General features: G+C 26.9%; 5 protein-coding genes across 15 annotated transcripts; 3 read left to right on the forward strand and 2 right to left on the reverse strand.

Moving 5' to 3' along the window:
- Window positions 1-207: 207 nt before the first annotated feature.
- On the reverse strand, window positions 208-2112 carry LOC138182079 (putative leucine-rich repeat-containing protein DDB_G0290503). The gene is made up of 2 exons (XM_069117624.1): window positions 1281-2112; window positions 208-1205 (listed from the first exon to the last, which is right to left on the reverse strand). Exons 1-2 carry the CDS (start codon window positions 1996-1998, stop codon window positions 814-816), a joined length of 1110 nt encoding a protein of 369 aa, XP_068973725.1. The 5' UTR covers window positions 1999-2112; the 3' UTR covers window positions 208-813.
- Cbp20 (cap binding protein 20) lies at window positions 1716-5374 on the forward strand. Of its 3 annotated transcripts, none has more exons than XM_069117644.1 (5): window positions 1716-1775; window positions 2516-2730; window positions 2951-3004; window positions 3748-4068; window positions 4156-5374. In XM_069117644.1, the coding sequence occupies exons 2-5, from the start codon at window positions 2656-2658 to the stop codon at window positions 4258-4260; spliced, it is 555 nt and encodes a 184-aa protein (XP_068973745.1). In that variant the 5' UTR covers window positions 1716-1775; window positions 2516-2655; the 3' UTR covers window positions 4261-5374. The 3 variants fall into 3 exon arrangements, with proteins under 3 accessions (XP_068973745.1, XP_068973746.1, XP_068973747.1); XM_069117645.1 differs by having other exon boundaries at window positions 1754-1775; window positions 2951-2983; XM_069117646.1 differs by lacking the exon at window positions 2951-3004 and having other exon boundaries at window positions 1759-1775.
- LOC138182085 (ras-like GTP-binding protein RhoL) lies at window positions 4783-13858 on the reverse strand. Of its 9 annotated transcripts, none has more exons than XM_069117640.1 (7): window positions 13706-13858; window positions 13537-13631; window positions 7818-7984; window positions 6176-6305; window positions 5915-6029; window positions 5688-5805; window positions 4783-5059 (listed from the first exon to the last, which is right to left on the reverse strand). In XM_069117640.1, the coding sequence occupies exons 3-7, from the start codon at window positions 7834-7836 to the stop codon at window positions 4860-4862; spliced, it is 582 nt and encodes a 193-aa protein (XP_068973741.1). In that variant the 5' UTR covers window positions 7837-7984; window positions 13537-13631; window positions 13706-13858; the 3' UTR covers window positions 4783-4859. The 9 variants fall into 9 exon arrangements, with proteins under 9 accessions (XP_068973741.1, XP_068973736.1, XP_068973742.1 ...); XM_069117635.1 differs by having other exon boundaries at window positions 13495-13631; XM_069117641.1 differs by having other exon boundaries at window positions 13537-13617; window positions 13706-13857.
- Window positions 13859-13935: 77 nt separating this feature from the next.
- LOC138182082 (uncharacterized) lies at window positions 13936-17751 on the forward strand. The gene is made up of 6 exons (XM_069117631.1): window positions 13936-14148; window positions 16537-16751; window positions 16848-17083; window positions 17179-17242; window positions 17332-17498; window positions 17580-17751. Exons 2-6 carry the CDS (start codon window positions 16668-16670, stop codon window positions 17692-17694), a joined length of 666 nt encoding a protein of 221 aa, XP_068973732.1. The 5' UTR covers window positions 13936-14148; window positions 16537-16667; the 3' UTR covers window positions 17695-17751.
- Window positions 17752-18376: 625 nt separating this feature from the next.
- Cse1 (chromosome segregation 1) lies at window positions 18377-24082 on the forward strand. The gene is made up of 16 exons (XM_069117563.1): window positions 18377-18586; window positions 19148-19293; window positions 19383-19721; window positions 19792-19899; window positions 19979-20071; window positions 20151-20318; window positions 20381-20510; window positions 20596-20759; window positions 20830-21019; window positions 21104-21302; window positions 21773-22033; window positions 22133-22224; window positions 22289-22592; window positions 22663-22830; window positions 22919-23229; window positions 23368-24082. The coding sequence occupies exons 1-16, from the start codon at window positions 18502-18504 to the stop codon at window positions 23511-23513; spliced, it is 2904 nt and encodes a 967-aa protein (XP_068973664.1). The 5' UTR covers window positions 18377-18501; the 3' UTR covers window positions 23514-24082.
- Window positions 24083-25887: the final 1805 nt, after the last annotated feature.

The raw sequence follows: 25887 nt of genomic DNA on the forward strand, positions 1-25887 counted from the left end.
TTTTTATTATCTATGTATAATTATGTTCTATTTTGAAAAAACATTTTATATAATTGTAATTCCAATTATTAACTGAATCTCTACAAAATACTGCTATTATTAAACAAAATATTAAAAGTAAAATATCAAAAAATATGAAAAATATTTTTATTTACCAATAAAGCTATGATGTTACAATAAATAATGTATACATAATAAATATTAATATTACAATAAACAATTATGAACTTTTATATTTATCTTATTTTACTTTCCAAATCTTTAGTTGTTCTATAAATTTATTTATCTATGAAGTTTATATCGATTTATAAATTTAAAAATTTGGATTAAATATCCTACTATTTTGAAAAATTAAACATATTTGGAGTAACTATTTATGTGTTTTTTATACACATACACATACACACGCGCGCGCGCGCACATGCACATGCACTGCATACTGATTAAACATACTTTATGGCAGCATCGAAAATTGCTTTAAACTTACATATATGATAATTAATGACATAGTTTTGTTATTGTAGTAATGTAATTTAAAATGAATCATGCAACTTAAATATGAAATTTGTTAAAACTAAAACGAAAGCATTAAATTCATACAAAACTTAAAAACAATGTATAGTTTTTAAAGATATTTATTAGAAAATATTTATTTTTATCAGATTTTAATTTATTATATTTTTGATATTGTTTTAAAGAAAACATCAATTTTCATTATATAATATACATAAAAAATTAAAAATTTTGCTGAATTTATTGTTTGATCATACCAAAAAATGAATTTTGATTGTATTGTGTACATATTTGAATCTGCTAGCTTATATTGAAATATTTTCTCATTTTTTTGGAAGAATATGTTTTTGACTTACAATGCTTTATAATGATATTCCACCTTAATACTGTACTTGAAGGATCAGTGTTTACAATGTTCTCAGATAATGTTTTAGATTGCTTTATCGAAGATTGGTGATTATATTGCAATCGTCTATTATTTGTTTTGTTTTCTATATTCATTTGATTCATATCAATAATTGGTCGCACAAAATTTGCTGAGTTACAAGAAACTTTATGAACAGATTGGATACTAGACTTTTTAATTTTAGAAGAATTAGCTTGAAGATTATCCAAATTCATATATTCCATTTGATTCAAACTATAAATTTTTTGATCATTTTTTGATTTAATTTCATCTAAATTCCTAAACTCTGAAAGAATACAAAATTTAAATAAAATAAATAAATTTATTAAGTTTTTCAAAGTTATTAAAAGAAACTACAAACCTTTTTTCTTTAGAAATGCTTCTTGAATAAAAGATTGTGATTTAAATATCTCTTGCTCCTGAGGTATGTTATTTCTTAATCCTTTAAGAGACATTTTTGCAGACATAACACTTTTGTTTTTTGGCATATTTAAAGGACAACAATCTTTTGGTGGTCTTTCATGTTCTTTCAAATCTGGATGTAAACTACTCATAGTATTCATCAATTCAGTTATTCTAGTATGGTAATCATTGTATAATGTGTGTTTTTTATTTCTCTCATTCAACGTAAATGTATTTTTATCAAAGTATAAACATTTATTAGAAGTTTGTAAGGATATCATATTTGGATCAAATCTATTAGAATAATATAATAACGATTGGGTTTCTGACACAGCTGAATGTGTACTATTTGATCTTGTTTGCAATTGCAGGACATCTTTAATAGAATTACTTTTACTTTCAGGATTAATTTTGTTCTTTAAAGCGTTCTCTGACATAGAAAAGAAAATGAAAGGTACACGTTTTACTATAAGTTTCTCAACGATATAATCATATTCTTTGGCATTACTATTTACAATGTCTTCTAAGGACTCCTTTTTGGAATTAATTCTAAAGCAACTTAAGAACAATTCAAAGCATTTATTGTTAGCTTTAGGATTAGAAATAGCACTGGTCTTTGATGAACTAGAAACTGCAATTTCATGTGAACTAGCAGAAGCTTGTAATTTACCACTCATTTCAAAATCGTGTAAATATTTTCCAAAAGATTCAAATATTAAAAAAATATATATTTATCGTTCTTTAATATATTTTAATTTTCGTAATTCAATTGAGTTTATTCAGGGAAATTTGTAATTGTTTTTAAATGTGAAAGCCATAATCATGGTATTTATGTCACAAATATTTGATTTAACAAAGGGTTAGCACCATATTATAGTTTATCAAAAAATATTATTTAATAGAATTTGTAAATTGGTATGCATATTTTATATTTACATGATCATAAATTTGCAATCAAAATTTAATGATACCAAACTTAGTTTTGAATTGTATCTCTTTTACTAAATACATTTACTTTTTTAATACATGTATAAATGCGCTTATAAGTTTAGTTTTTGATTATGAAATTGTTATGATTTGCTTTCTATGTAAAGATACTATGAATTATATTGAAAACATTAATGTTAAATTTTAATTAGACAATTTAAAATATCAAATAATTTTCGATATATTGAATTATTTACATGGGGATAGATGGCGACAGTTTTGTTGCTTCGAGACTGTTTAATGATGTCTTGTGTGGTTAAATAAAATTGAATGTCGAGAGATTACGTGCCTTCACATTTCTAAGCGTGATAAGATTACTAAGGAAAATAGTTTCATAACAATTTAAAATGGCCACAATAAAATTAAATCCATCAACTTCGCCTTCCGTTGAATTAAGTTCATATCGCGATCAACATTTTAAGGTTAGTTTTATAACATATTCTTCAAATATTTTAATTTTAATATTTCATAAAGAGAAAATTTTAATACCACAAGATATAAACTACATGAAATTTAAATTCGTTTATTCTTTAATTATTCACTATAATATTTGTATTTTTTGTCATTGATTACTATAGTATCTTATATTTATAATATTATTTATTTCAAATTGTAATGCTTTACATCTATTTTGCCATACAGGGTGTCCCAAGAGGAAATGGAATAACTTCATCAGTATGTTTGGAAATCAAAAAGGTCATACACACTATGGATCCTGCTCTACTGGATTTTGATTTATTTGAAAAAATAGACTCCACATATATGTAATTGGAATAGAGCAATAGTTTTTTATTTTTTATGTATTTCTTACTGTTTCTTTCTTGTTCACCTTGTATATGTTAAAGAAGGAGTTCAAAGTGAACAAAATCTAGATATCTGCATAGTTTACATTTAAAAATATAAGAGGCATTGTAAATAGAAATTAAATCACCGAATTGAAATGAACAATTTGAAATATAGAATTACATTGAGTATCAAGGAGAAGGAAACACTTCTGTAATGATATCAGTACATGTGTCAACGTTATATTTCTTTCGATATTTTTCAAACCAAAGTGATAAAATTGTTTCCAATTTTTTTCGATATAGAATGTAGGAATCATAGAAATTATCCTACATAGAATGTGTTAAACAGTCTGTTATTTACTTTCAACTCCCATTTTGTGTGCTACTTGAGTAAAGTAAGCAATGATTATCTTAAAAACATGTGAATCTAGACCCATAGTATGTATGACCCTTTTGATTTAGATTAAATTACCCAACATAACGGTAAAGTTATTTGATTTTCTCCTACAATATTTATATAATAATAGTAATATTAGGCACAAAAATTACATAAAGCAATAGCAAAAATGTTAATTGTGATCACAATAACAATAATAATAACAATAAACGATTTATTAGTATTAATTTCTCTTTGATAATAATTTATGTTTACAGGGTTCAAGAGCTGAGCAGGATAGGCTCTTAAGAATTTCTACAACTTTATATGTTGGAAATTTATCGTTTTATACTACAGAGGAACAAATATATGAACTATTTTCAAAATGTGGTGATATTAGAAGAATTATCATGGGATTGGATAAATATAAAAAAACACCTTGTGGTTTTTGTTTTGTTGAGTATTATCAAAGGGCTGACGCCGAAAACTGTATGCGATATATTAATGGTACTCGCTTAGATGATAGAATTATTAGAACAGATTGGGATGCTGGTTTTATTGAAGGCAGGCAATATGGAAGAGGCAAAACTGGAGGACAAGTGTGTACCTTTTATTTTCTGTAATAATATAATTATAGAATTATAGCGCATTAAAATTTATTAATATAATAAATTATATTATTATAGGTAAGAGATGAATACAGATCAGACTTTGATAGTGGAAGAGGAGGCTATGGTAAAATAATACAACAAAAAGTAACTCCACTTTCTGATGGAGCTTTTGGACGTTAAAATTGTATGAATATGACTGCTTCTTAATTTTAAATTTTGTATGTATAAGAAAATTATTAGTATTTAATTAATCGCATTTAAGGATAAATAACATGATATATAAAATAGTAACTATGACAACTGTACATACATAGTAAATAAGGACAACTATGAAACATAAGTAAAAATTATTTTTTAAAAATTATACGTAATATAGTGGAAATTTTATTTCTATTCCAATTTGTTACCGTTAGATGATAAAGAAAAAAGGATGTTTTAACAAGAAATATTCCACAAAAAAAAAAACTCATTTTCATTTCATTCAAAGGACTGTTTAATAATATTGATGAAATAAATTCCTTTTTATTAATGGTATTCTATGATACAGATGTACAATGAAGTCTACTTGATTCTGTAATCAGCATTAATATATTTACAAAATATGAATTATTTGTTGTTTGGTATTATTTATAATCGTTTTATTAAATTTTGAATATTAAGGAAATGTAGGATAACTGTAGGGTCCAAAGATCTTACAGTTAATATTTTTATCCATTAATATTACTATAAATCAATATTTCCTATTAATTAATTATAAATATTATTTTATAAGTTAGGCTTCAAAATGAACAACAAAGTTTGCTTGATGGTTTTTTCAGTACTGCTCGAATCGCTTCAGTGAAAACTTCCTCTAAGTTTTCACATTTCAAAGCAGAACATTCGACATATTTATAAGCTTTTACTTTCTTTTTCATTTTTTTGCATTCTTTGAAAGTAATTGTATCCACATTTTCTTGATTTCTAAGATCCCCTTTTGTACCTATTAGTAAAATAAAAAATGAGTTTAGGAGACTTTTGCCTTTCATGGCACGGATTCTGGTGCTTAACGCTGTTGTGAATAACACTGTTTGAGACTTTCATGTAAAGGCCATGTCTAATTGGAATTTCTTTCCAACGTTTCAGCAGCATTGCAGCTAGCTTATACAGAGAATATAATGATGCTGAAACTGTTTCAGTGTGTCATTAGACCTCGTGAAGAAGTTTGCTGCAATAGAAATGAAATTGAACATGTCTTTTACTCGAAAGCCTCAAACAGTGCTGTTCACAGTACTACTAAGTATAACAAAATTTAATTTAGCCTTAATTCTAGTACATATATTAGAGTTTAAAATATAAATGATAGAGTTTGTGAATTATCTAATCTTGCGACATATTTTGTGTGAAAAAGAGTTTTAAGCAGTTTTAAAGGAAAGGACATTCACGCTAAATGATCGATATGTTGATCTCAAAAATATATTTGTCTGCATAATGGAAAATTTATTCTTCTAATAATCAAAAGCCTTATATGGTATGAAACCTATTAAGAAATATAAAATATAAATGTAATATATGATATAAAATAAGATAAGACCTTTTTCAAATAAATTAGTAATGATTAAGATACTTACCAACAAGCACTATAGGTGTATTTGGACAGTGATGTTTAATTTCTGGATGCCATTTGATCGCAACATTTTCATAAGAAGTGCGAGAATTTACTGAAAAGCAGATCAAGAAGCAATCAGTCTGAAAATGAAATGAAATAGTAAATTGTTATAACACAAATGTTCAGTAAAAATAATTAGTATATAGGGAATATTGATAAAATGGATAATTAGTTGAAAGATTCGCTCACATTTGGGTAAGATAAAGGTCTGATTCGTTCATAATCTTCCTGACCAGCAGTATCCCATAAAGTCATATCAAATTCTTGTCCATCTACACATATTGCGCCTGCATAGTTATCGAAGCTAAAACCATTATAAATATCATCTTCTATCTTAAAATAAGTATGGGATCAATTTTTCATTTTGTTATTAAATTTTTTAATATAAAGGTATACTTATTTAGAAACCCAATACTTAAGTTAAGTAAGTATTAAAAACTTAATACTTACACAGTAGGCACATATTCTGAAGGGAATTCATTTGTCGTATATGTAATAAGCATACATGTTTTGCCTACAGTACCATCTCCAATTGTTGTGACTTTGATTGGCCTATGTCTGGAGACTGTATTTTTATTTTCTGAAAAATAAAAAGACAATTTTATCTGTACTATATAGAATATAGTTATATTGAATTTTTTAAAAATTAATAGATCTTTTTCCACTTTTCATTTTGTTTTGTTCAATTTTCAATCATTTTTATCACATTAAACGTAAAAAATATGCAGTTGATCAAATTAAATATAAAGAAATTAAATTTTTACTCTGATAGAAATATTAGAAAACAGAATTAAAAAGTTAGTTTGTAATTTTGATGCCGTTTTTGTTGGAAAGGTAACCAACACATCCGGCGACCATATACCAAGGCTATCCTTGTCGTTGCTTGCTGTATCGCATATTAATTGGAACCGAAAGGTAGTACACTTTTATCATTTTGCTATAATAATGAAATAATTGAACAAATATGACATGTATGGTTAATGTATAATACTCAAGATTGATGACATTCAAAATATAATCTTATCTCGAGTAGAAAATACATTTTTTTATAATTTTTACTTATTATAAATACGGATTACATTGAAAAATTTATTAATTTGCATTATTCTAGAAATAAATAACTGTACGGTATATGATAAAATATATATACATATTTACTAATTTAGTTTTACATAGTATATTTTTTGTGCTAGAATTTGATTTTTTATATAAATAGTAGATAAATTAAAGTCTCGTAAAATATAAGTAAAGAAATATATCGTTATTGAAAATCGAAAGTAATTTTTTTCTTTTCAAAGCTGTTGAAATTTATTATCTTCTGTATATTATATGACTTAAGTATCTATATCCGCGGTTCGTCCTCTATAAGTCATCGTCTGAATCAGATATGCTGTGTTCGTGCGTTTTCGAAGTGCATGCCTTTGCTACTGTATATCTTGAATCATCAATGTCATTCCTTTTCTTTCCGTTCTATATGTACCCATCTTAATTCTTTTTGTTCTAACAAATTATTTAGTTACATATTTTTTCTCAATAAAGTAGTTTCATTTAAATTAATCCTTTAATTTGTCTAATTCAAAATTTTAAGAAATCATTTATTTCGAATAATAATCTTATATAATAAATTTTAAATAATAATGTAATGTCAATTATTATATAGTAAATAATGTATTTCAATTGATGTTTTGTCCCTTCTTTGGTCAATTAAATAAATTTAAAATTAGGCTATATAATAATAGATTAAAAACGTTTAAATTCTACTTTCTTAAAAACGAAGTCTTAAGCGAAAAAATTTTGTTCTACATTTTTTACTTCTAACTTATAATAAAAAAAATGCATTAAAACACAGTTTATCTTTTTACTAAAAAAGAGTTAGGAACGAGCATTTTTTTCATTGTCATAATTTTTCTTACCGCCTGTTGATAGTTATATTAATATGTACATACGTATTTTCAATCTTCACTCACGTAATATTTGAAAATATTTGAATTCTCCATAAGTTTTTAGTTTTCTTAAACCGAATTAAATTAAATGTCTGCAATATAAAAAATCGCTTTATAGATTTAAATAGGATGTTCTGTTTGTTAGTTACCCTTATTGTTATTGCACATCGCGTACAGAAATAAATTCAATCCCTGTGAGTCTACTACAATTTCGTTGTCAACTTGCCGCTTAATTTGGGGCCGTTTTTATCAGTAGTCAACGTTGCAAGTTATCTTTTGTCATCCGGCCAATTCCATTATCCGCCACATTATTCAGCTGTAGAAAAAATGAAAGAAATTGATAATTCATATCAATAAAGCTTAATGATATGCGTACATTGATCTGAGATGCATAATTAAGTAAAAGTACATATTTCCACTTAAACGTTATAAATGTTCTTTTAATACGCTATACACTAACAAAATTAAGGATTCTTTACATCAATTTACATTAATTTCGAAAAATAAATGAAATCTATCCTCTCTTGTTCTTCTTTTAATTCATAGTTTTTTGCCATTAATAATTTCAGTCAAATATTATATTGAAATGTGATGAAATATGAAAAATAACAGATAGATATATTTATATACATAGATGTTCCTAATTTTTAATTAATTTTAAATCTATTTTGATTATTATTTATTGATACCTCCATTTGCCCTTCGAGTCTTGAATGATTTGTATATCTGTGGTTTCTATATCTTTTATGAAGTTAAAATACAAGCTTGTAAAATAAAAGAAAGACTTTCTCTAAGGTCACAGTACCCACGTTGGATGCTATAATGACATTTCAAAGTAATTTTAATCAGCGTTGATATCATTGCGGTTGAAATGGTAACCACAGAATACTTTCCGTCTGATTCATTGTAACACGACGATGAATAATTGTTTAAATTGAAACGATGGAATTATGTTTCCTAATTTGTGAAACCACTCGACCCTATGAAACTGAGATCATCACACTTTCCTCTTAGTTATATCAGTACTTTACATCTTTCACAGAGAAAGTGAGAAACCGTCGCCAATTTCTATCGCGTACTTTATAATAATCTATCAAAGTACAATGTTACGTTACGTAAAATCGAAGCTAAAAAGTATCGAAAAGGTTAAAAATGTAAAATTATCGAATCTTTCATGGGTTCTTAGAAGATATAAGGAAATACAAAATTGTTAAGAACCTACTTTACAAAAATAAAAAAAAAAAATAGAAAAAGATAGATGTATCAACTCCAACAGTTTGAGAATTTTTCTCCTTGATATTTGTGAATAGTAAATTAAATATAAAGTATACAAATATAAATATAAAGTAAATTATAGTATATTTAAGCATATACTAGAAATTGATTGTTCTAATGATAAATTATTATGCGCTTTAAATGGCAAAAACAATAAAATCTGTACGGTGGTTATGTTTATATGACGTAAGAGAAGAACAGGTCGATAATATGCGAAATATGAGAAAATTACAGCGAGACAAAAAGGTGGGTAGTACGCGTAGGTAGATCGAGGGTGTGCCTCCAACATACGACGCATGAAATAATTCCATATAACCACGCCCTTCCTTCCGCATTCGAACTTGTCGTTAATTTTGGAAATCCCGTAGTATAATCTTTAACAGAATCGGGCAAAATTTTGTTTGAGTAATATTAATTCGGATAATGGGTAAAAATATAGAATAAGGCTACATTCGTCGTTAATGTATAAATATTCCATCGAATAAGAAATTATTTGTATTGAAATTTATTTATCTGGATTTCTATCACAAATGAACCAAGTAAAAATATGCGAACTATACTGAACTATGTAAAATATGTTTTCACGTTTTATCGTCCAATTGTTATTATATTGTATTTAACAATTATCATAAAGTATACCGCTCATTGATAAATTAATCGTAAAAAATCGTATAAGGATACTCTTACAAAATTAAGAAATGGGAACAACTAATTATTATTCGAATAATTTTGCAATCATTCAAAAATCATTCAAGTAAATAATAACGAATTATTCGAATAAATAGACGGGACAATTTGTTATGAGTATGTAAATAAAATATTTATATAAAATTTGTCTCCAAAATTTGTCTGAATTTATCCTGATAATTGTTTTAAAGAAATATTTATTCGAAACAACTCAAGTAAATGTCCAATTCTGATCTTTAACAAGCACCTTAAAAGTGTGCAGTAGAATAAATTCTTTTCATTTGAGGCTTTGTTTTCGAGAAAATCGAATTTGAAAATTTGTCTAGCATATGTGAATTGGTCTAATTACCAACTGGGCACGAGTTGGATAGCACAGCAGCAGGTTATTCCACACGCGGAAATAAGTGAAAAAAGAATAAGCCTGGCACACGCGTATTTGATCAATTTTCAAATTTCATTTTCTTAGAAACGAATTTTTCCCAGAAACGAAAGAAAACGAAGAAAACCCTATGAAACAATTTGGTTCTACATTTTCGACTTGTCTACATCAAGCTGATCTGTGTGAACAATACTTGTTTTCATCACTGTGTCTAGGTCTAGGTATCTATAGTGCGCCAATGTATCCATAAAGAGCAACTCTATGTCGTAATCTATGAGCTATAAGCAAGAAAATTTACGTTATAACGCAATGTTTCATTTTAAACAATAGATTATGTTTCTATTCTATTCTAGATATTCTATTCTAGATATTTTAGAAAAACACAAAGATATTCTAATGTCAATTTATTTTAATATAATTTTTACTGACAAAGAGGGATGAAATAAATTAGACAATGCAACATAAGAGATATAAGTTTCTGGCAACTCTTTCTGTCTTCTTTCAAACTAGTAAAGTATGTATATTGAATACAATTCAAAAAAGAAACAAAACACTATATATTTGAAAGTAACGAGATATTTCCCTATATACATGTAAACACACTTTTGATTTTCATATACAGTGGCTACAAAAAGCATTTGTGCATTGTTATATTTATTGTAGCATTTACTATATACTGATTAATTAGGTCTAAATATATTAAATTGCATATCATGTAGTAGTATGTATTTTCACATGACTTCATGTATGTGTGTGCGTGCGTGTAATTTGATAGTGAAATGTTTCATCGAAAAATACATGCTTTTTATAGCCGTTCTACATAAATACAATATGCAGATACACACATGTAATCACATAAAGATGTTTGAATGCAGGATTGAGCAGTATACATATACGTGTATATATGTATAGATATATAATAGTAAAATGTGTTTCAAAGATTCGCAATATTTACCTTTCTCTCACACAATGAGGTAAGACTTTTTATGTATGTAAATAGGTTGCAGACACGCAAATATGGTAGTGATGACATAATCTGTTCATGAACCTGCGTGTTCGCGTTAGGCCTTCAAGAGCACATAATTAAAATCTACAAAACATCGTTTTTTACGTGACTTGGTCGACATTCTAATTATCACGTACATTGAGTAGTTATCTTTACAACCTCATTCCAATTGAAGATAGACTTTTATCTAGAAAATATTTTCCATTATTTCACGTTTCTAAACCAAAAGTTTATAATTTTAATTTCATTATTACGTCGTTAATCGTTTAATCAGTTATCATAAAAACTGTAATGGTTTTTCTAAGAACGCGAAATTGTTGTTTTCCCTGTAGCAAAATGAAATAGTGTCACTTCCTGGTAGATTATCATTTCTCATCCTGTTTCGTACTACGTATTCTCGTGAATATGTATAGTTCGCATAATAAAGTAATCGCATCAAACCTGCCTTCCTACAAATTGCTCGCAATTAATGATGCACTCAAGTTTGAACGTTTAAACATCGTCCAACATAGATTCGAATCCTTTTTAATCTATTTGAATTGAAATTGAAATTTCAATCTAAACGTAATAGATTCGAATCTTTCACGAATGCTTTGGTAAAGAAAAAGGCCAATCTCGAATAGAATCGAACATAATTTGCTAGAATAGAAATTTGAAACTTTACGGGCAACCTATCAGAAATTCTCTATTCCCTTAAAATCAGTTTTCTCGGCAATCGCTCTTAAGTAGTTACATACAAGTGCAGCCATTTAAATGAAATTTATAGCAATCCCGTTTATCACCTATAATTCTAGCAAAATTAATTTTTTAACTTTGCTAAAAGAATTCAATGAAACGATAATGCCGATTGTTATTCGATTGTTATCTGCGAGTGATTAATCAGATACGTTGAAACGTCGAAGTAATTAGAAATAGATTTTCGAAACTTGCAAATACTTGATTCGCGGTTCGAATCCACCTTGTGAAGATTGACACCTGACAAATACAATCGTTAAACCATTATATTGAATCCTATGAAGTGAGCCCTGAGCATGGAATTTGTTTTAAATCTATAAAAACATAATGAACTTGTTCCCATGACCACTAACAATCGCTCGGTATAAGTTCGAAATTTGCAATACACTATATGAAAGTGTGTTGTTTCTTTTATTGAAAAGACTATTTACACACGCTATTTATACACAATTTTGTATTCAATATACGATATTGTCAATTATATGTTTAATATATTTAATTATTATACAATTATATACTTAGTACACGCATACAGGAGTAGAATGTGACGGGAGGACTCAATCTGTACATATGTGTAGATAAATGTAAGTAGTTATAATAAAGTAGTAATAATACCGTAGGTGTAAGTTAGTTGTTAAGTTAATGTAAAAAAGATGGTTTTTGATGTAGTGTGTGAGATAAGATAACGTGAGCCTTGTAACCTCATCGAGGAAACAATAACTTACAATATATACATTTAATTATTATACAATTATACACATATTTAATATATAATATTTCGCCAATATACGATAGAAAGGAAAATGGCAAGTGTGTCGATTTCTCATGCTGATAACGAGCGATAACATTATCAGTTACGCGATCAAATGTGATCACACGCCACATCGCACATAGGAAATTCCAATTACATGATTGCACCAAATAAAAATCAAAGAAATTAATTAAATTCCCAAGAAATTACCTATTATCTTGTTTATGTATTATGTTACGATAAGTTAAATAAAAATTATAAAAAAACTAAAACAGAATAAATCCTATTTATTCTATTTTCTACTTGAACATATATGTATGTATACATATAATCGGTCTTCAAATATCCGAGTCTTCCTGTACAATAATGTACTAACTAATAATATTAGTGAATTGACAAATAATAGCTTGTAGTTTAATAGTAATACTTTAATAGTTTGTGGTTAATAGATAATATTACAAATATTTGATAAATATGATTTATAACAGAATTCATTAAATATTAAGATAATCGATCATTCTCTTCTTAATTAAATTTTATACAAAATATGATTATTGAATGATTGAATATAAATTGAAATATGTAAATCGTAATTCGTAAAATTTTATTTGTTTTGTTATCAAATTTGGTCTGATTATCTAGGAGCATCTATAGATATTCAAAAATTTTATACTGTACATATAAGAATGCTCTCTGATAATGCATACAGCGAAAAACAATATTAATATTGTTATTGATAGGAAAGGGTTTACAATGTGGCTTTTTTCTTGCACCTGTTCCACTCTTCTACACGCTTGTCCAAAACTACCATTAAAATAAATTTTCTCTAAAAAAACAATATCAAACGATATTTACCAATTTTCTACTAAAAAATTCCTTTCTTAAAATGAAGAATATGATCTTACTGATAACTTCGCAATTTCAACCTGTCTCTCATTGCTATTAAATCATCAGTGTTAAACATCGGTGTATAAAGTATTATCAATGACTCACCTCGAATTAGAAAGATTTTGATAAAAACTGCAATTGACCAACCTTGAGGTACATGTTTCTTTATGAGAATTCAATTGGATAAAGAATAATTTCTTTCTTGTTGTATGGTTTTTAACACTGAAACTAATTGAAGTTCTCTGAAATTACAAGGAGTATAACGGAAAAGCTCGATGAATGCAGTTTGCGCGACGACTACTCGGCGACTACTTACCGACTACGAAACACCGCCAACGCGTTTTACGAGTAAACGGCCACTGAGACGTCGTCAATTACACTACACGCAACGCTTAGGAAAATAGAAACATGCAGTACAAAACCCTCGAGCTTTCAATTCGATTTTTTAATCGAATCAGAGCCCTCTACCACTATTCCATTAATATTATTAGTGAAATGTTACTTCACAAGTTATTAGCATTACTAATCAATTTTCTTTATTGTTATATTATCATAACAGAAGTACAGTTATCCTAGTTGACGTAGAGTTATAAAAAGAAATCTATAACCTATAACTCGTAACTTGTCATTTCGCTAATATTATTAGTATTAATGAAACTTTATAAGTTGCAGCCGTTAAAAGTTTCGAGCCATTAGTATTAATAAATTCTTTTGCATAATAATAACATGTTTGATAATAAAATTAATGGAACGTTAAAAGTAAATTTTACAAATTACTAATTATCTAGTTACACTGTTCAAGATTGTAAGATTGTGAAAAAGAAATCTATAACGTACTACTTCTAACCTGTCAATTTACTAATGTTATAAATTGATAAATTATTGCGTAAGAAGGTCCAAGTCGAGTAAATAGAACAATATTGTTATATTTTGAATTATTGCATCTTATATCGGCTTAATTCCATATTTATAATTTTTTAAGAAAAAATCTCTCTGAAAAAGCGTATTATTGGAAAAATCTAACAGTATTTTAACTTTGTCAATATTAATATTGTGAATATCTGCACAGCTGAAATAAACTTTACGTAAAATTTCAAGCGCCTTAAAAAGAAAAGAAAATCTTTTCATCAAAGATGCGACGTTACAAGAATAATAATCATTGACATTTATTTAACGGCATCAATTAGTAACTAATGAAAAATTCCAATTTTCGCATATAATTCTTATTCATGTAATATTTTCACGGTCTTTAAATAAAAGATTTTTAAAAAAAGTTTTTTCAAACAAATATAAAGCTTTTCGTGTTATAGATATTTAATAGGTAAATAATTAATTTCCAACTGCAGTTTTGACTGATTAAAGAAATTTTAATCTCTTAATAACGACAAAATTATGATTAGAGGAAATGAAATGTTAATTAGTAATTAATAAAAAACTTTGATTTTCATTCGTGATTTTTATCGACTTATAATTTTAGAAAATATGGAACCTTCCTTGTTATATTCAATAATTAGATTAGACGTCATCGGAGAAACTGGATTTTCGAGTCCCAATTGAAGAAATTAGAATTCTTTCTTTTTTCTAATAATAAAAAGATCTTCAGAGTTTTAGTGACTATAAAATTAATGTACTCTTTTGGCCATTATTCGTTATCGATTTTGCTATCATGTTTAGATAAATAAATATCGTTGTTGTTTATATCGTTTTGTTAACATTGCTTTCTTTTTTTTATTATGAAATTAAATATAATTTAAAATATTATTAATAATAAAAAGCACTATTTTTAAACGATTGATAATTGTAACTAATGTGAATTTAGTGTAATATAATTATTTATAATAATATTACTTTCATTTACACATATAATTATCACTTCAAAATACTTAAATAAATCGCTATTTATGTAACGACGTTATTCCTATTATTTTTGTTAAAATTTGCACCATATAAAATTGCACATTTTATTACTTACCATTTTATATTACTTACATAGAAGAACATTTTTTTTAATTTCATAAATGAAATACAAACTGAAAAAAATGATTATTCTACTCATATATCACTAAACCTTACCATGTAAAGATTACAAAAATGCATACTTTAGTTTTGATTTGATTTTCACGGGAAGAAGAAAAGAATTTAGTCGAGAATCTTTCAAATATTACATACTATCGACCGAAATGAAGTTAAAAATATCGTTGTGAAAATGATCAATCGTTTACGATTTATAATACGTACATAAATTAAAATTCTAAATTACACGTTCCCTATATTTGGAAAGATGCATAGATTCATATTCATAAATAGTATTCGTCTGATGACGCAGACGTTTTAATTACTAATCGCACAGCTGAACGTAATCCGATTGTTTGACAAGTTTGGTACAATGCCGTGATTTGCATCGTTTCAATAGTATTTGATGTCTTTTGAACATTAATGACAATTCGATTCGTATTAGTGACTCTCTCTCTCTCTCTCTCTCTCTCTCTCTCTCTCTCTCTCTTTATATATATATATATATATATTTATTTATTTATTTATTTATTTTTTTAATGATAAAAGTTATATATCTATAATAAATAAATTATTTAAAATTAAAAATGATAAAAAAAATTTGGAAATCATAATTTGCATATACCATATTTATGTATATAAGTATGATTAGACCATGTCTTAAAAATATGTTTATGAACATTTAAAAACATTTTAAACCTAACATATGTGTTATCAAAGAAGAAATTTCCTTTCTGATATTATCTCTACCTCGTTCACGATCATATAAATAGGTCTCGATACGCGCTAGGGAGAACCGTTCGAAAATTGAGTCAGGTCTAGTCATAAAAGATCAACATGGAAGGTCACTAAAGCCATCGTTCTTGCAAAACAGACAAAGATGAGTAGAATATCTCTGTTTTTGTTTGAAATATTTATAACATATCACGCATGCGTAGAACGACGACTTCCTTGTCTTCCATGTTGATTTTTCGCAACTAGTCACGACTCAATTTTCAATCGGCTTTCCCTAGCGATTAACGAGATTTGTTTATATGGTCTACATACATAATATTTAATATAATACATAACATACGATTACATACATACAAACATACATATAGATATGCATGTAATTTGATGTTTTCTCTATAGAGGTCTCGACAGACATACTTTTTGTAGCTATAACATCTTTTCAACAAATAAGCATAGATAAAAATTCAAAAAATTTGATAGATCATCTATTAGATTGAAAAGCTTAAATTATATTAATAAAATAACAAAATATGACTGAATCTTCGAAGAAAATGGAAGATATTTACGAAGAATTTAGTAACCAAGTAGATCGAATTAATTATCTAATTAAACAGGTAGTCGTTTTATTCATTCATTTTTATTTTCCATTTGTAAGAAATAAAGTTGAGTTTATTAATAACTGACTATACATTTTATTCTTTCGTTGAAAGTTCACTGAGTTAGAAGAAACGAATGGCAAACAGAAAAAGGATCGATATTACTGGAACTCACATTTGTCTACTTTATCGATGAACATTTGGGCAGGTCAGGTGAAATATTTGGAACTGCAAAAAAAAGAAGCTAGTCTTAAAAAAGCAATATCGAAGGCTACAAATGTGATTGATCTTAAACAACAAGAATTGAAAGATTTAGTAACAAAAAGAACAACATATTTCACGAAACAATGGTTTGACTTTCTTTCTAAAGAAATTATTTACTTTAATGAATAAAAAATCATTGACAAAAAATAATAATTTTATGAGAAGTTTTCTTTATTTTCAGCGATAAATTTCGAATTAAAGGCATAAGGTATACAAACAATTTTCTGCATGCACAGACAGAATATGTACGTTCATTTATATATATTCTGCATCGTAAATATATTGTATCTTATAATTGTGAATATATAATAAATAATTAGTATCCTTTTCATAGACAAATAAAAATTTACGTGAACAAATTGAAGAATTTCAAAAGCAGTATCAACAAATGTATAACGAATTGCCAACGTTTGCAGAAAAATTATCAAACCTAGAAACAATATCAAACTCTGAAGAAACTGAAACAACATCGAAAGTTAATTTCGTTTTGACGAATATAACGTAAGCGCAATTAATTTTTGCTATAATTATCAATTCAGGTATATTTTCAATAATTGTGTGTCTCTTAAATGCTATATATAGGACAATTAATACTTATAAATTATTACAAATTACATGTGCTCAAAATATGCTAAGAAAGCTGGAGAATGAAATTAAACAGAAGAGAATGATACTTAATAATGTTCAAAATAAGTGATTACTAATATAAGTTAATATATATTACTATTATACTGCAATATTAAAATACATTAATATAAAGATTAAAACTGTTTTATTTATATCACCATTTTATTATACTATTATATCCTATATTTTGAAATAGAATAATAATATAAAATAGGAATATAAATTAAATATTCGGCTTAAGTGTTAATTTTTCTATTAATTGTAAAATAAATTTAATATTTGTATTTATTATTTATTATTTATTTTATTTATTTATACATGAAGCTTACGAATCTTAAATTTTTTACTTAAAACCTCGAACTTAAAGAGTTCGTTCCTATTTTCTACCTTTTTAAATTAGATATAAAATGTCATTCTTAAAAAATACATAAACAAGTAACGTTGAATTATAATTGTACGAAAATTATCATGCAATCTAAAGTTTAATAATTAATCAAACGCAAATTTATCGATTTTTCAACCTCATAATAAATCTCATTTCTTACTAAAAAAAAAAAAAGGATTAATGTGAATTTTAATAAACCGTACATCCATGATTTATTCCAATTGTCATTTTTAATTTATCCTTTCCTTGCGGAGAAATTTTTTACTATCATAACCTACACAAATAAAATAAAATATATTATCCCACTTGGTTTCAACAAAAACTTTTCCCGCGTAAACCATTGTAGAAAGCGCTAACGCCAACAGGCAACGATCATTGGTTAGAAAATTGAATTTATCAAAAGCCGGTGTATTGCGTTGTTTCAAGATATTTTTCTGAAGATTTCATATTTTTTCGAATTGAGAGTATACAGAATTTTTACAACAAGCCGTTATGGAACTCACCGATGACAACTTGCTTACACTCAGTGAATATTTAAAGCATACACTTAGCCCCGATGTAAATGTTAGACGGCCAGGTGAATATAACCTCTCTATTAATCAGAAGTTCTTAATTGAAAATATTTTATATAATCCCGAACGTGTGTACATTTTTATTTGTAAAAATAGTTTATATTTAAATTTTTTGTTTAATTACTTTGATCATCATTTGCAATTTGATTCATCTGCTATTAGAGGAAATTTGGCATGTGGATATCAACAAGTACTTTATTTTTTTTCAACTATTTAAAAAACAGAGATAACTTAATACTAATAAAATCGTTTTAAATATAGATATGTATCGATTGAATTTCCAGAAAGACATCGAAAGACGTCCTATACTTTCGATTTCCCATTTTTTATTAAGTAACATAACTTGTGTTGATAAAATATTATGTTTTCACCTAATTAACATCAACAAAATACATAATTTATAATATTTAGTTTGTGATTTTGGTCTTCTGTTTTAATGTTTTATGAATCTTCTACAGAGAAATAACTTCTATATTTATATTTCTTATGTATAAATTAAAAAAAAATATATATATATATACACATATTTTATTGAATTCATGAATTATTTGTTTTTTATGCTTTAGCTGAAAAATTTTTAGAATCGGTTGAAATAAATCAGAATTATCCATTACTTCTTTTACATCTTGTGGATAAGTCTGAAATCAATATAACTATAAGAATTGCTGGAGCAGTTGCATTTAAAAATTATGTAAAACGTAATTGGAAAGTGGTAATTATTTACATTATTTATGTAACTTTTATTATAACATTTTTCTAATAAATTAATCCTTAATTATAACATAATTTATTTATACCTAGGGAGAAGATTCTGTAGATCGTATACATGCGCAAGATAGGGATGCTATAAAAAAATTAATTGTTAATCTAATGCTGCATTCTCCTGATTCTGTTCAAAAACAGTTATCTGATGCTGTTTCAATAGTTGGAAAGTATGATTTCCCAAATAAATGGCCAGAGCTTATCGACCAAATGGTTGACAAATTCAATACAGGCGATTTTCATGTTATCAATGGTGTCTTACATACAGCACATTCATTATTTAAAAGATATAGATATGAATTTAAAAGTCAGAGCCTATGGACTGAGATAAAATTTGTATTGGATAGATTTGCTAAACCTTTGACAGATCTATTTGTTGTAAGAATTTTATTTTGTAGTTTCTCCTTTAATTATTCTTCATTAATTATTCCCTTGAATTTTATTTTAGGCTACAATGAATCTAATGCAAGTACATGCAAACAATATAGATGCATTGAAAGTTATATATAGCTCTTTGGTAATTTTATCCAAGGTGTTCTACTCTCTTAATTTCCAAGTGAGTAAAAGACACAGACGATATAATCAATATAAAGTGTTAAACTTCTTTACTAAAACTATATATCCTTTATTTTTAGGATTTACCAGAATTTTTTGAAGACAATATGGCTGTGTGGATGAGGAATTTTCATATTTTGTTGAATACAAATGTTTCCTCTCTTCAATCTACTGTAGTGTTATATATAAATTTGTTATTATATTTTTAATTCTAGTAATATGTGTATGTTACAATGTTTTACCTATGCGTAGGACGAAGAAGAACCGGGAGTAATTGAACAGTTAAAGTCGCAAGTTTGTGACAATATTGGCCTTTATGCTCAGAAATATGATGAAGAGTTTCAACCATACTTACCTGAATTTGTAACTGCTGTATGGAATTTACTAACATCGACTGGGCAACAACCAAAATATGATACTGTAGGTAAATTTTATATATAGTATACATATTGAAATTGATCTAATTGTTTATATTCTTGCAGCTAGTTTCGAATGCCTTGCAATTTTTAGCAACAGTAGCTGACCGTGCTCAGTATAGAAACTTGTTCGAAGATCCAACCACTTTGAGCAATATTTGTGAAAAGGTTATAATACCTAATATGGAATTTAGAGGTAATTACTATTAATCTTATATTAAAAGTATATTCTCTATATGCCTTTTACTTTACATAAAAAAAAAATTTAATATGTTTAATAGAATCGGATAATGAATTATTTGAGGATAATCCTGAGGAATATATCAGGCGAGATATTGAGGGTAGCGATGTCGATACACGAAGACGTGCTGCCTGTGATTTAGTTAAAGTACTTTCTAAATATTTTGAAGCGAAAATAATGGAAATTTTTGGTGCCTATATACAAGTAAGTAAACAAGAGCATGCAAAAAAAATTGATTTATACATATCATTGCATTTTTTTTGGTAATTGTTAGGTGATGTTACAAAATTATGCTGATAAACCAGTTGAAAATTGGCGCAGTAAGGATGCTGCAATTTATCTAGTCACCAGTAGTGCAAGCAAAGCTCAAACACAAAAACATGGTGTTACGCAGAGCAGCGAGCTTGTTTCATTACCTCAATTTGCAATGCAACATATTGAACCGGAGTTAGTCAAACCAAATGGTACATACGGTCGTTAAATCTACTAAAATTAAATTTATTCCATAAATCTCTTAAAGCATTAAAAAATTTGAATATTGTTTCCAGTGAATGAATTTTCTGTACTTAAAGCTGATGCAATTAAATTTATAATGACCTTCAGATCAATATTGCCAAGAGAAATGATAATTGGTAGTTTACCACAACTAATTAGGCATTTAAGTGCTTCAAATATCGTTGTACACACATATGCTGCTTGCACGATTGAAAAAATACTCGCAATGAAAGGACCCGACAATACACCTTTGTAAGAAAATCGATGCTTTATTTACCAATAATATTACATTAAGTCATAAGTAATGTCACTTTTGAATAAATTTTCAGAGATATTTTTCATAGAAAAGCTATTGGTCTGTAAATTTTGAACTATCGAAATAAAATAAATCTATAAATGTTGGACTATAATTAAAAAAATTTTAGATCGGAAAAAACAGATATTCGACCTGATCATATGCAACAAAAAATGCTAGTGAATTGAAGTTTTTTCTCGTCGACCTTATGGCCTTCATGTCATAATAAAAATTTTTATGCAAGAATATATATTGACATTCGTCAAATGAAAACCTACTGACTTTTATAAATAAGGGTATTGAAAAAAGTATACATGCAGACTGCTTTCCTTTTATGAAAAATAACTCTAAATATATTACATATGATTTGTTTTAATATCATTATTTCGATGTGCATATTTTCTAAATTACCAAATTTTATTTATAGAGTTAAAGCAAATGATTTATCACCATTGACGTCGGATTTATTAAAGGGTCTATTTGCATGTTTAAATACACCTGGCTCAGAAGAAAACGAATATGTAATGAAAGCTATCATGAGAAGCTTTGGTGTTCTACAAGAGGTGATTGTACCATTCTTAGCAGATCTTCTCCCAAAACTTACAGAAAAACTTTCTATTGTATCTAAAAATCCAAGTCGTCCCAATTTTAACCATTATCTCTTCGAAACATTTGCTTTATCAATTAAGTAAGTAATATAAATTATACAATAAGAATAAAATGGAATGCAAATGAGGGGACATTAGAAACAAAAAAATTAAAATATATATATGTAATATAATTTTAGAATCGTTTGTAAAACACACAAAGTTGCAGTATCGTCATTTGAAGAAGCACTATTCCCAATTTTTCAAGAAATCTTACAACAAGATGTTTTAGGTAAAATATTTTATTTGACATAATTCTATTCCCTATCTTTTCTAATCGATGCTTTTCCATTCAGAATTTCTACCGTACGTTTTTCAAATCCTTGCTTTACTTCTGGAACTACGAACGACACAGGATATGCCAGAAGCGTATTTGGCTTTGTTTCCTTGTCTATTATCATCCGTTTTATTTGAACGCCAAGCTAATATTCACCCATTAAATCGATTATTAAGAGCTTTCATTAGCCATGGTGCACATCATATCGTAGCACAAGATAAGACAAATGGTTTATTAGGTGTATTCCAAAAATTGATTGCCTCAAAGGCTAATGATCACGAAGGTTTCCTATTATTACAAAGTATTATTGAATATTTTGCACCGTAAGTTTTCTCATTAGATTATTTTTATGTCACTTTATCATCTATATTAATAATAGCATAATATTTTTAGGAATGTATTAGAACCATATATGAAACAAATTTTTGTACTATTGTTCCAAAGACTTTCATCTTCGAAAACGACAAAATTTGTAAAGGGTCTAATCGTATTTTTTGCGTACTATATCATTAGATATGGCTCAAATAATTTGGTTACAATTATTGATCAAATACAATCTCGGTAAGTTTCTTTTTCATTAAAAATTTAAAGAATAAATATATGATTAAAATTAATCAATATTCACGATACATAAATAATATATTTGCAGAATGTTTGGTATGGTTGTGGAACGCGTATTAATAACAGATATGCAAAAAGTATCAGGTGATATCGAACGAAAAGTAACTGCTGTGGGAATGTCAAATTTACTAATTGATTGCCCAATGATACTAGAAAGGCCATATAATACATATTATCCCCGTTTATTAGCAACGTTAGTAGAATTTTTCGAATTACCACAGGATCAGACTACATTATCCGAAGATAATATATTCCCAGAAACTGAAGATACGCCTGGGTATCAAGTAGGATATAGTCAACTGCTTTGTGGAAAAAATCCTCCAAAAGATCCTCTGGAAGGTATTAACACAAGAATACTTTTATCTTATTATATTAGCTTTAATAAAATACTTACATATTATTCGTTTAATATATTTTAATAAATAACTGTTAAAGATTTAATCAATTTAATAAATTTTATTTTTCTTTAATAAATAGCTATTGGCGACGTACGTTTACATTTAGCACAAGGATTAGCAAGATTGTCACCAAGACAATTACTTAGTATTCTTGACCAAATTCCAGAACCTAATGCAAACCACCTGAGAGGCTACCTTCAAACGGTTGGCATTACCGTTGCATAATACGAGCTAGATGTCCGAGATAGACTAAAAATTCATCTGATTGCTCGGAAAATAAACAACATTGAACTGAATAAATTATAACAAAGAAGTGAAAGAGGTTGTTTTCCGGCATTTATATCATGAACATTTGCGAGACTGAACATCGTATCGTTTATCTATCATGTAATTGAACATTTCAACAATTATTTATCATTTTCATGTGATATATTGTACGGAGTCTATGACACTAAAAATGATTAAAAAAAGGAAAATATGCTAAAACTTTAGCACAAAAACCATTAAAAATAATCAGCTGCTGCGTATTATTTGTATGTGGAAACATTCCTGAGGAATTACTTAAATCAGTTCACATTTTGTACAATAACAAGGACGACAAGCGCGTCTTTTTAAATTAACTGGTCTCTTGTTTAAAAAATAAGTGAATGTCTAATTAAATGATACTGTATCGACTAATGGCCTGTGAGTAAATTAATTGTTGAATATTTTTTAACTTAGATGTACAATTTTTATGGTTATTATCTCTGTAAAGATTGTTGAACAAAAATTTTAATCGCATTTTGTATTTCAAACGAATTCGTTTCTATCTTCGTTCCCTGTCATTAACAATCATAGAGTAAAACATCGACTTGTAAGTCTTCCATAAGTAATGTATGACATTGTAATATACTTATAGGAAATGTATAACTATAAAAGAATGAAATGAAATAACTTCACAGTGATGAAATTATCTTACGTTTTATCAAAAGATATTGCAAACATGTTATTTACTAACTTTTTCAATAAAATAAAATCCAAGTGTGGGATTTTTTATGTTGATAAAAGTAAATCTTTTTAGGCCATTTATGCAATAATAGCAACAATAAAGTAAGGCAATATCAAGAATTATACAGTGGAGAAATCGACAAAAGGACGGCTCTGTGTGAAAAAAAAAGCTGACAATGTTGAATAAAATTTTTTTATATGAAGTTTCATTTACAGAAAAACAGTTTGAAAATTTATCAAGTCTATTTGAATTTAGCTAGTTCTGAACTAAACAGGAGTGAATAGACGACAGGAAATTATTCTGCATGTAAAAACAAGCCCTGAATGTAAAATCAAATTTTGCCATAAGACGCTTCGTTTTTAAGAAAATTAAATTTTAAAATTTATCAAGTACGTATGTATCAGGCCCATTCTTAAATAAAAATATTCAAACTCTATTTTTTTTTAAATCAAGACCTTAAATGGCTTAAATAGACAAATTTTATCACGCGTGAATTTTAATCTGTGCTCTTTACTTATTTTCACATGTAGAATAACATCCTACTGATTATCTACTCATCGGTAATTAGCCAAATTTATATATGCTAAATAATTTTTCAAATTCGATTTTATCAAAAAACAGCAAACATCGTATGAAAAGATTGTATTTTATAATTTCAATTAACTTTTTCATGTAGAATCGCTCCCTTACTCATTACTCATTACTCACCATGGTTATTGGAACATTGCATTTTTAAATCGCTAAAGCTTTATTTTTTCTTCAAAAAATGTTTTATATAATTATATATTATTTGAATTTATTAATTGATATAAAAGTAATTATACAATTTATAGACTTTTTCAATTTTAGTTATTTGACTTCAGTCTTTTTCATAAACTTGTAAAGTATGGTATAATAAGAGGGTGATTCTGTGTGAAAAATAAATTGAAAATATGTAATAAAATGTTTTCATACTGTGCTTTTTTTCTTTTTTTTTTTTTTTTTGAGAAAATCGAATTTAAAAATTTGTTTCTATACGTATATGAACTTCGCTAATATCGACTAGATACAAACTGAAATAAGTAAACAATTAACAAGAGATTCTTTTATATGTGAAAATAAATAAAAAATGTAGAATAACATTTTTTAGTTTAAGTCCTCATTTTGAAGAAAACAGTATTTGAACATGTTTAGCTAAGAACTGTTTCAGTATACCTATATCTGATAACATTTTAAATTTAATTTTCTCAAAAACAATTAATTTTTTATGAAAAAATTTTGTTCTATATCTTCAATTAATTTTCCCTGTTTTTCTATTGTAGAGATATCCTGTCGATCATTCTCCTAATTTCTAGTTCTAGTTCCAATTATATAAACAAATTTTATTCGATATTTCCAATTTATGTTTTTAAGTATAATTATTCCCTTGGTAATTATGCCATGACTATTGGGACAGATTGTATAATAAATTCTCAATATCAGTAAGTTTAAAAACTCGAAAAATAAATTTTAATTGATATTAGTTTCTATGATTCGAAATCAGAGTTAGCAATTGACAATTAGAAGTTCGATAGTATGAAAAGCGAGATTGCTACACGTAGAGGTAACCAATCTATCTACAATTCGTTATCA

Source organism: Bombus flavifrons, chromosome 7 (genome assembly GCF_040668555.2).
Source record: "Bombus flavifrons isolate JBK064 chromosome 7, iyBomFlav1_principal, whole genome shotgun sequence".
NCBI lineage: Eukaryota > Metazoa > Arthropoda > Insecta > Hymenoptera > Apidae > Bombus > Bombus flavifrons.